We start from the raw sequence: 12986 nt of genomic DNA, 5'->3' as shown, positions 1-12986 counted from the left end.
AGCCTGGTCGTCGTGATGTTCGACTTAAGGTGGTATGGGAGTCTAAAATAAAAATGATAAAAAAATTTCATACTTTGCCAAAACATAGTATCTATTGATATATGATGAAAAATATAATAAAAATGATAGGTCACCGCGCATTTTCTCAAGCTACAGGACGTGACAAAATGACACATTTTGTATGGATTATACAGGAAAAAACACCATTTTGTGATTAGAAATTAAACAAAATGATAGAATTGTAAAATACTTAAGGAAAAGATAGCTTTCAGAAAATGCTTTGAGAATATCAAAAGAAAAGATAGGGTCACCGTACGTTTTTTCCGGCTAAAATACAAAATAGGAAAATTCCATGTAGAATCCTTCAGAAAATGCACTGCTTTAGAGTTACATCCCCTTAAAATGCCATTATTAAAAAATATAAAAACAACCAAACATAATCAAAATTTGCAAAAATATTAATATTTATAAGTTATATTCTTATAAATTGGTTCTTTTAAATGAATATTCACATTAAATACCTGCATTCCTGCATCAAATTTTGCTAACTTGTTAGAAAATCTGGACCTTTGGTTCTCTTTTTTTTACAATACAAGATGGAGGAAGACACCCATACCACCTTAACATCTTTCTTAATGTCCTCAGAAAATGATGGCCTTCGATATTATTGTGATAAAGTATATTCAAACAGCAGTATCTACAAAATCATTTTTTTTAACCGGCAAACTTAAAAATTTCGCAGTAATAAATGAATGTTCGTTTGTTTGCGCTGTTCACTACAATTCCCTTATGCTCAAATAAACAGAGCTTTATCTATACAAATCGGAAATACAAATTTATTGTTTTATATCTATAATACTAAAATGACGAGGTCCAATTTGTCAGCCGTCATCAGGTAAAAACGGCAAATCAAAGAATTAAACTTTATATATAGCTAATATAGGACAATGGTGTTGATTAAAAATTACAATACTCCAGACGCTTTTGTTGTCCACATAATTAATATTGCCAATAATTAACAAGTTCCGGGTCGAATCCGATACCGATACCAATAGTATATTCACCTGTCACCTATTACCTTATCTGTACGTTCCGCATCTAACAGGCGCACCACCATACGGTGTATTTAGGATTTTGCTATATACACGGGTCATAACCACAGGGTGGACACTACTAAATTAAACCATTCTCACATTGTCCCTATTGTAGTATTTTAATCAGTATTACTTTCTAAGATGACAATACGAATACTAAAAATCTGGACTTAAATTAAGGCGTATAGGTACAGTTTTCAATTTGTTAGCCGGCATGACGTAAAACAGCGAATCAAAGAATTCAACTTTATTTATAACTAATATAGGACAATGCTGTTGATTAAAAAATACTCCATTCCAGGCACTTTTGTTTTCCAAATAATTAATATTACCAATAATTAATAAGTTCCAGGTCGACGCGTTCAAACAGAAAGCTGAGAAAACTGTGCATCTTATAATCGGCATGACTTTATCAGATAATACGCATAGTTATATACTTTAATGCAGTCACGGACCCGCGATATAACGGGTGTGTTCTAGTTATTATAATATTTACGTTGTGAAGAACCACATTTATTACGAATATAAAACACACTAAAAATTATATCGGAAAATCAACAACAGATTTGTTGAGTTTAGAATATTAATGTTTCAACAGAAAGTTGGTGTTCTTATGGATAACTATTATGAGCCCTGGTCGATATGATTTGAAATCGCATATCACAATTTTTTGTAGATAAAAGATACAACCGAAAGTAAAACAGGTGCTTAATATCTTAATTTTTTCCTCTATGTTGTCAAATATCAAACCAGATTCTATTATAAACAAGATGATTTCAACATTCGGATTGTCAATTTCTCTTTTCTGAGCAGTAAAAAACCTTCTGTCCCCCATCAAATGGCGTCAACTGATGATATCCAGTAACACGTAACATTCCTGCATGTTCACACAAATTGCTTCATAAAAGGTATGATGAAGAGCGACAAGAATCTACTAAAATAGACACTACATACGTTTGACGGACACCATCATGAATTGGTTAACCGATATGTAAAATATAAAGTAAACTCACTAAAATACCGAACTCCCAGAAAAACTCCAAACGGAAAGTCTGTCATCAAATGGCAAAATCAAAAGCTCAAACACATCAATCGAAATGATAACGACTGTCATATTCCTGACTGTTACAGGCATTTTTTTATGTAGAAAATGGTGGCTAAAACCTGGTTTATAGCTAGCTAAACTTTTCACTTGTACGACAGTCGAATACAATTTTATTATATTGATAATAAGATGTGACCAAAAACAGTTGCGATGTTGATACGGGAAATTTATCAACAACGTCTTATATTATATGGCCATTGTTATATTATAGTTCGTTTCTCTGTGTGTTACATTTTAATGTTGTGTATCTGTTGTGTCGTAGTTCTCTTATATTTGATACGTTTCCCCTATCAGTTTAAGTTTTTAATCCGGATTTTTTTTTTACTCTATCGATTTATGAATTTCGAACAGCGTTATACTACTGTTGCCTTTATTTATATCTGTATCTCTACTGACAAACGACATGTTTCGAAGTAATTGACCTGAAAATTACATAGTGTCTCCTTTGTAAAATCAATTGTGAAATATTGAGAATTGATTGATTGTCGGTCGACGCATGTAAAGCTGGATACCACATACCCTGACAGTTACTAGGTATACTATCACCTCTATACAATTGCCCCGCTCCTTTGGATTTCATGCTTTTCACTTAGATTTCGCATTTTATCTTCATTTGTATCTTCTTAGTGACATTTTTACCTATTATATTTGTTAGTGTGGTCAATGTAAGAGAGTTTTAGGCGACTGTCATACAAGTTAGAAGTTTAGCTAGCTATAAAACCAGGTTTAATCTACCATTTTTTACATAAGGAAATGCCTGTATCAATTCAGAAATATGACTTTTGGTTTCTATTCGTTTGATGAGTTCGAGCTTTAGATTTTGCCATTTCATAAGGGACTTTTTGGAACTTTCTCTGGAGTTCAGTATTTTTGTTATTTTACTTTGTACACCACTTCTTGACTGTACTAAATTCATCTTTATTTTTGTATATATATTGCTATCACCAAAGCATTTAGAAAATAACATGCTCATGTCATGTTCATGCTTCTTTCATGTTATGTTTGAAGTAATTTAAGTGGAGAACTTGTTCTAAATTTTGAATTGTTATATAACTTAACAATTTACCGGTTGTTGGAAATGACTAACTTATTAATATTGATTCCACTCCAAGTTTATGTGTAATGAATAAGTTTGAATTGTGCAATCTTTAGATTAATTATTGTTTATGTTCTTTGTCAGAGAAGGTTAAATGTATTGTGCTGATGCTGTCTTCTAGAATCATTATTGTAAATACCCCTTGCAATGTCGGTATTATTGGTATGAAAAAATTAATATGCATATTACACGCGTAATATTTTGTCTTGTTATTCATACAGTAATTCTATAGTGTTATGATGAAACCTTGAACCGACCAATATGCCAACATTGCCTTTTCTGCTATTCTTCATCCTGTCAATAGGGGGTATTTCAACGATGAAAACAAAAAAGCAATCAACCAGTACTCTTTGATAATCATTGATAACTGCTACATGTGTCTTTTGTTTGTTATGCGACAAGTGAATGTATTTCAGTATGCCTTTCAACACAGGTAAAACTAAAATTTCGGTGTAAAGATTTTGTTATGTCTATAATAGTGGATTCTTTAACATTTACATTTTGCAACAAAAATTTGTCAATAACTGTTATTTATTCAATATTTTCAAAAGCGTTAATTGATAGATAATGTTTACTTGAAAAAGATTAACCTTTTCTATATTTTTATTTTCTAGTGTGTCATCTGTTTGTCTGCGAAGGCAACGATGCGTACCTTCCCATGTGGCCATAAAGTTGTCTGTCGGATGTGTTTTATAAAAACAATACAAAGTGCTGTCTCTCAAAGATGTCTACCCTTGAGATGTGTAGTTTGCAGAGAAAGGATTCTAAAACTACGTCAAAGTTCAAAAGTTCAAAGTTCAAGCCAAAAGACTGGTTGTAAATCCATTCGTCAAAAACTCTTTCCACGTGCCATCAAGTCAACAAGAAATCAACATAAATGTAGAAAATAAAGTAGAGTAAGCGCACTGTAGATTTTGTAATCAAAAACAACAGTCATATCAGTTATTTTTATGAACCTGACGATTCCGTGGTTATAAACATACCATTTATATGATATACATGTTATTCAATTTACCCACATATATACCAAACTGAACGTCTTTCAGTTCATACTCAAAGGTATATTGACATTACACAAAACTCTAATTTGAACATAAATGTAATTTGGTTTATGAGGCTGGCGTCAAAACATCTGACCAAATAGTGTATTGATACTACTATGCACTTGATGTTCCGATCCTTCGTGTTATGTAACCATTATTATCACCTTTAATCGGAAACATATGGGGAGACGATCCTATAGTTAAGGATATCATTGTTGACTGGAACAGTTCAATTGCTGTACGACTGTTTGTACACCAAAGATCAAGCTGTCCATTTACAATGCGTCACAAAAACTATTGACCCATGTACATTTATATAATATATGATATGAGAGTTTTGAATAGCGTTGCACATCATTCATATATATAACATATCAAACAAACCCCCTGCTATTGCAATGGTATGTCATCGGAAAAGCCTATTTTTAAGTAAGCTTAAAATTCTTATATACAAACATTACTCGACTCCTTCCAAACCCACCTGTCAGAGGTAAATAACTAAAAAAGAAAATAAGATTCAAAGATACAGATCTATATAAAGAACGAGAGTGAATGGGTCAAGTAAGAAAAGGGCCTTTGTTTATTTGTTATGTCAGTCACTGATATTTAGTTGCATGATAACATGAGAAAAAAGAAAAATCACAAAAATACTGAACTCCGAGGAAAATTCAAAACGGAAAATGGCAAAATCAAATGACAAAACACATCAAACGAATGGACAACAACTGTCATATTCCTGACTTTGAACAGGCATTTTCAAATGTTGAAAATATTGGATTGAGCCTGGTTTTATAGTGCTAATGTTTTATGTACACTTTGTATTGAGTATTGTTTCTCACAACAGCACCTTCATATATAATTACATAAACGACACAAGTGCTTATATCTATGTTAGATGTCTATGCAAATGTATTATTTATAAGATATTATTTGTGTAAAAACAATGTTAGAGGAATGATAAAAGCTATTATTTTATCACTAATGTAACAATCAAAACTGTTTATTATTTTCATACGATTATATTTGACACTACTATTTATGCTGATTTTCATTTAGACGACCATCGCTAAATATTTACTGTTACAATAATATGTAAGAATTTATATATTCTCAACTAGATGGTTTGATATGGCAATTTTTTTGTCCCATAAATTCATTTATTACGAAGTGGTCTATTATTGTCTGTTATCATACCTCTACCAGTCTATGAACCTATACAATATACCAATCTAATAAAGAAAATCAGTTGTATAATTTCATTTGAGGAAACTAAATCTAATGTTAGACGTTGAAAGGTATCAAAAGCTTGCCGAAATATTAGCTGTCAATATACTTGAATTAGTGCCAATGAATAACGGCCTCAATTTTCGCTTTCGCTTGTCTTTTGAGGTTTAATGTTTTATTGACAAGAAAATGAATTTGTATTGTGTGATAATGCGAAAGTCTTTCATTCTACATCTTTTATATCTTTTCTATAAAATAGTTTATTAATATTTCTGGCGTCTTTTATACTTATTTGTTATTATATTACCTTAACCTGATGCAAAGATTGTGTGCTACAGTGACAGTGTGTGCGTGTCACATTTATTTATTTCAAGATATGAGTTTTGTATTTGCACAAATTATTATTAGCGCAAAGTACAGGAAGGAAATGAAAGCGACGTAGTATAGTATAATGCATGTTTTTGTATATTTTACTTCATTTATGCAACTTTTTATGCTATTTTTTATGATAAAGTTCGGATTTATATCTAAAATCGTATGCTACATTTGTTGTAAATTAGTTACCCAGATTTGCAGTCAAAGCCATTTCTCCTTATTTTCTTATCAATAAATTTAGGAAAGACTCAGAGGGGTACACATTGAATGCTTTGTATATATGTGATATCATATTTCTATAGGATTTTGTAACCTATATGTTAAATTCCAGAACGTCTACACTTAACCGAGTTTCTCAAAGGAAACACCATTTCCTTTTTTTTTATTAAGAGTTCCAAATTCATAGCATTCCACTGCCTCTTTCGTAAAAACACCACTTTGCACGTATGGCGTTCAATTTACCTAATTTTTCATGCTTAAAGCACTGAACTTTGGTTGATTTGAAACTTAATTTAAATTCATTTTAATTATTACGTTACCTTTAAAGATGCTAAAGAAATCAAAAACACTGCACTGGATATCCAGTTAAAAGACTTGCGATTAGTATTCAAACCTCCATGAATTCATTGAGTACCATACACAATCTGTTTTAAGACACAACACAATACACATTATGGGATATTCGATATCCTCAGCATCCCTGAATTGCATATTTTATACACTATAAATCTTCATTCCAAGAACTGTAGCATTATTTACATCATAAATTATTTTTTTATAATTCAATACCTATAATGTTATCTTTTTTTCTATTTGGATTATATATATATAAATGTGTGTGTATTTCATTAAGGGTGAAAACACATTATATCGTGCAAAATATGCATATAAATGCAAATATAATAAATGTAACTACTTTGTCAACATAAACATTCTGATTGCAATGATATGTTGTAACAGTGAAATGAAATATGAGCGTTCCGATGTGCTTTTTACTTCTGAATGTTATATTCAGTAGCATTGTCACGCCAAAATTATTCATTGTATGCAAAGTTGAATAATGAAAACCTAATAAATCATTTTATGAACATATATTGTTGTTTCTATATAGACATTCGGATGAGGTTGTATTAAAGAATTCTAGATTGACACGTGGTACTGGAATAACCTTCATCAGGTAAGCTAGAGCCTTGAAAATAACATTTATGTGTGAAGCAAAATTTATCTCACCTCCTATACATTTCTAGGAATATTATTGGTTAAAATCAACCGCGTAGAGACCGTGTATATTTCTGATTGGGTTAGTGGGTGCAGTTTATTTAAATACACGGTTTGTAGTAGTGTTCTGTCCCGTTATAAAAACAACACGGTGTGTACGAAAATCTGAAGGGTTTTAACAGACGAAAAAATAGATGATTAACGGTTGCAATTAATTCATAAAACACATTAAAAGCCACCAAGTTATCAATGTTGTTTTTTGTTTTTGTGTATTCCATTAGAAGCATAGGTTCTTAATATTGAAAATTTTATCACGTTGATGGGTCACTGGCACTAGTATAGCTGTTAAGATAGTCAGTAAGATTAGTTCATTACACAGGGTTCTGGAGACAAAATATGATAAATATGGGGTTAGTCAATTCCATATAGGGATTCGAGCTTCGCTCTGACCCCATATGGAATTCACTCACCCAATATATATCAGTTGAGGTCACTATGACACTATGTATTTAATAATATCTGATGGAAGTATAAATCAGTATTCTGATAAAGAAATGTGGTTTGGTAACCAATGAGACAACTCTCCAACTCTCCACAAGAGACCAAGAGACACAGAAATTAACAACTATAGGTCACTGTGTGGCCTTCAAAAATGAGCAATGCCCATATTGCATAGTCAGCTGTAAAAGCGTGTTTTTTTCCTTCTTTTAAGACAGTTTTGAAATGAATGCATGGACTTTACTTTTACTGCACTGTATATGTCATTAGAATAATTTATAATGCAAGATTTCAAGAATAAGAAACAGAAATTAAACAATGGTTGACTAGAAACAAAAGAATCAAAGCATTGCCTTAATGTTTATTTCAATTCATTTGTTATATGAGCTTTTAACACAAAAGGTTTGTTGTTACTGTATTCGATGCGAATGATCTAAGTTTCCAGAATTCTTTCCCCGGAATTTTGATTTCAGCTGAAACTTGAAACATAATTTAAAATTAGATTTTACGTGCTTCGTGTTAACGAGATGACATGTCGAAGACTTGCATCGCATTATCTGTAACTTTTAACATAAACAACCACAGTTCTGCGACAGAATCACACCAGTTTCACACAACCCAACCAATCAAGCACATAATTGTACAATAAATTAGAGGTGAAACATGTCGAAGAGATAATCAAGCTCACAAGTCAAAAATATACTGACTCGTCTCATTGGCACTCATACCACATGTTCTTATATCTATTGACAATACCGTGGCAAAACAAAAACCAAAAAACAACCAAAGGACTAACAGAAGTATTAAGAATAAAGAACCAAAGACTTAGCAACATGAACCCACGAAAAACCGGGGCTGCTTGAGGAGCCCCAGAAAAGTAAGTAGATCATGTTTTACAAAATTCTTCCAAAGCAAAACAACTGGTCTTAGGTATCAACGATCAACCAATAATTACAATTCTGATGTATATGATAGAAGTTTTTTTTTAAAGAATCTTCCAATAACGTCAATCTGATGACATTTTCCTAAACATATTTGGAATGAACTTTTAAATTTCTAAATGAAATATATATAAGTTTGTTTCGGTGTTTTCTCATTCAAAACCTGTTAGTAAACAACAATTTTTTTATTAATTGAGGTTGCATTGATTGCGTAATGAATCAGAATTCATTTGAATTTTAATCCCCCATTTGGCAGAAGATAAGACCAATATTAATTCCATGATAATTTACGTTTTATAGTTCTTTGTTAGGTAATTGAGAAATAGGATGTAATAAACAATTTGTCATTCAGGTAAAGCAAAATGTATTAATCATGGCCAATCAATTTAGATAATCAAAAGCCAAACGTTTACTAACCCGTTTTAAAATGTGATGAGACGCCACAAATTGGCAAAAAATACATCATGGATGATCTAAGTACTTATTATATAAACGATTAACATGGTAAAGGTTGTGTGTGTGTGGATGGGGGCAACATTGTAGGATTTAAAGGATCAGACAAAATACTAAAGTCTATTCTTTCAAATAGTATATTCCCTATTATAGTATTCATTTTATTCACCATGAATTAAAGACCATCCAAAACTATTATACTATTGGTGTTCAATACTAATGTCTTAATCTTTTACTCTGGAAAGAAATGTAGGATTTTAACTATGAACACTGCAATGATCCTGACTTTTATGTGTTGATATCTGAATGTTTTTACCATCTATGAATTTTCATGTCATTGGTTTGATGATCTTAATTTTCATTTTCAGCTCGTCTCGACTCTGTCCAATTAGTTATTTGTCAGTTCCATTAGATGAAATCTCGACGACCTTTTTGTGATAGAGTTGTTCTCTCGTTGTTAAATTCTACATCTCCTTTGCTTCATTCATCTACGATAGGCATCATTATTTGAATCAAAAGTTAAGACAAATTAATCTATATATAAATAAAGACAACAGTATTAACTGCTGTTCAAAAGGCAACAAATTCAGACGATTCACGATGGTGACCGTCAAACATGTGTCCATTTCTGTCTCTCTTCCTCCAAAACATACAAGAGCCGCTTTTGTGTAAAGAGAAACCTGAGTAATTGAATGGTCTGTCAAATTTGGGGATGAACGTGTATAACTTATCAATTATAAAATATGTATACGCCTCACAATGGGAAAGAGAATATGTTACTGCTGAGAAATTAAAATATGTATACGCCTCACACTTGGACAGAGAATATGTTACTGCTGAGAAATTGGAAGGTGACAATAGTAAAACTGAAATTGTTATGTGTCTAATATAGCTTATTTTTTTTCGTTCATCTGCGTCAATATCGGAAAAAGATCAACATATATACCAGACCTTTTAGTTTTGGTATTATGTTTATTTAAAGGTCACTGAGCTATATGAGATGCAAGCACCCAACGAAATGTGTGATAAAACATCTTGTACAACTCATCTATAAATAAACAAAAATTCTACGGATGTCAACATTCAACATTCAACATTAAAATTGTGTTTTTAGCATTCATTTTCAACATTCAACAGTCAAAGTTATCAAAGGTACCAGGATTATAATTTAGTTTCGTTTACATAAGACTCATCAGTACGCTCATATCAAAATATTTATAAAGCCAAACAAATAGAAAGTTGCAGAGCATTGAGGATTCAAAATTCCTTTACTTCCATATCTTTTGTTAACATCCGTTTTTAACATTCCTTTAAAACTTTCGATTTTCAACCTTTAATATTAAAAACGAATGTTGAATGTTGAAAACGATTGTTAAATGTTAAAAAACGAATGTTGAAAACGAATGTTGAATGTGGAAAGTGAATGCTGAATGTGTGAAAACGAATGTTGAATGTGGAAAATCGAATGTGGAAGACGAATGCTGAAAAAAAAATTGAAAAAAAGCTTTACAAAAAGTATTTTGAATGTTGAATGTTAAAATTGAGTGTTGAATGTTAAAAATGAATGCTAAAATATACAAACATTTGAATGTTGAATGTTGAATGTCGAAAATTGAACCACCATGACATTCCTGAAAACTCCTGCATATCAATTGTATGAGCGTCTGTACATTGACTTCCCTTTGGTATCTTTCGTCCCTCTTTTAATGATAGGAATCAGTGATGTTCTTTACAATCTTCACTTAGTTATATTTGTTATAACCTAAAACATGGAATTTGTATCTGCATGTGACTTTTTTGTTTAGTGAGAGCCATGTAACCCATTTTTCAATTGAGCATATGTTAAAAAGTAATGTATAGCGTAGAAAAATCTTGTTTTTTGAAATAACTGCAAAATTGTGAAGATTGTGATTGAAGATTTTGAAGTAGATATTTAGAATGATAAAGAATTCGCAACTGATTGGCACAGTTGTTGAGTTTGTTGAATACACATCATCACAATATTTCTAAAGGACACAATTTACTCTAGAAAAAAATGAGGAAAAAAATTTAAACAGATTTGAAGTTGTCTATATTGACGACCAGTCTATATATGGTTTTGTATATTTGGGAAGTTTAGCTATCCAGTTAAAAGATGGGAAATTGCAATCGTTTTTTCTTAGGTTAATACCAAAGGAGGTTAGAACGGCTTTGTGATTTTCTCGAATCTAATTTTTCTTGAACAATGTCAGAAGTCTATCTAGTCCGTCCTGCGGTTCGGTAAATGTAATAAATATGTTCAGCTCTACTTTCCAACGTAGACACAATCACGATCACCGTCATTAAACACCGTCAACAATTCAGACCTTTATCATATACAAGATCCATTTGGGTACAAACCACATCAGAAGGAGGCTAAATTTATTCTTAGCACAACTTGTATTTGGAAACCACTTATGCGATTCCCATTCAAATCAAAACAAATATAGCTATTATCTTGAATATGGCACGTCAGACTTTTCTGCCGGCTTGGAATCCGACAAAAAATAACGGAGAAATAATAATTTTTAAAACTTGCCTGACACCATCAATTAATACAGTATCCTTCATCTTGATTTAGAGTCAAGAGTAGTTTTCTGAAGGTCATATCTCATTGTTAGACGATACACGATACAAATCTAGGTAAAAAAATGAAAACTCCAAACTAAACGACCGGGCAAGCGTCAGCTATCATACAAAAAATTAAATCACAAAAATACCTAATTCCGAGGAAAATTGAAAACGGAAAGTCCCTAATCAAATGGCAAAATCAAAAGACCAAACATTTCAAACGAATAGATAACAAGTGTCATATTCCTTAATTGGTACATACATTTTCTTATGTAGAAAATAAATCAGTTCAATGGAAAATATCTGCCTACTTTAACAAGAGTGCACACGCTGAAATGTCTCGCCTTCTATACTAATCATTGATATTATGTTGATAGTCCTAAGTATAAAGCTAAGCTTTATTACAACTGTCACATAAACTTAACATTAAACAAGATAACTAAACAAAGACCAATGAACCTTGAAAAAGAGGTCCAGGTCAGATGAACCATGCCAGGCAGACAGGTACAGCTAACAATGCTTCTATACAACATATATAGTTGACACATTACTTACTTATAGTTTAAGAAAAATAGACCAAAACACAAAAACTTAACACTGTGCAATGAACCGTGAAAATGAGGTCACGGTTAAATAAAACATGCTCGACTGACATAAAGATCATAAAATATTTCCATAAACCAAATATAGTTGACCTATGGCATATAGCATTAGATAAAAAGACCAAAACTCAAAAACTTAACTTTGACCACTGAACCATGAAAATGAGGTCAAGGTCACATGACATCTGCCCGCTAGACATGTACACTTAACAATCATTCCATACAACAAATATAGTAAACCTATTGCATATGGTATGAGAAAAACAGACCAAAACACAAAAATTTAACTATAACCACTGAACCATGAAAATGAGGTCAAGGTCAGATGACACCTGCCAGTTGGACATGTACACCTTACAGTCCTTCCATACACCGAATATACTAGCCCTATTGCTTATAGTATCTGAGATATGGACTTGACCACCAAAACTTAACCTTGTTCACTGATCCATGAAATGAGGTCGAGGTCAAGTGAAAACTGTCTGACAGACACGAGGACCTTGCAAGGTACGCACATATCAAATATAGTTATCATATTACTTATAATAAGAGAGAATTCAACATTACAAAAAATTTGAACTTTTTTTTCAAGTGGTCACTGAACCATGAAAATGAGGTCAAGGACATTGGACATGTGACTGACGGAAACTTCGTAACATGAAGCATCTATATACAAAGTATGAAGCATCCAGGTCTTCCACCTTCTAAAATATAAAGCTTTTAAGAAGTGAGCTAACGCCGCCGCCGT

The 12986-nt window shown here is 31.9% G+C and overlaps 1 protein-coding gene across 1 annotated transcript in view; it reads left to right on the top strand.

The window, feature by feature from the left end:
* LOC139513220 (uncharacterized) overlaps positions 1-7025 on the top strand; it is a 50590-nt gene extending 43565 nt beyond the window's left edge. The window contains exon 3 of the mRNA XM_071301516.1: positions 3910-7025. Within this exon, the coding sequence (XP_071157617.1) occupies positions 3910-4185 (276 nt within the window). The 3' untranslated portion in view covers positions 4186-7025. The remainder of the gene's footprint in view (positions 1-3909) is intronic.
* The last annotated feature ends 5961 nt before the right edge of the window (positions 7026-12986 follow it).

This window comes from Mytilus edulis, chromosome 2 (assembly GCF_963676685.1).
Source record: "Mytilus edulis chromosome 2, xbMytEdul2.2, whole genome shotgun sequence".
NCBI classification, from domain to species: Eukaryota; Metazoa; Mollusca; class Bivalvia; order Mytilida; family Mytilidae; genus Mytilus; species Mytilus edulis.
The sequence above is the reverse complement of the archived record's forward strand: the minus strand, read 5'-3'. Positions and strand labels throughout refer to the sequence as shown.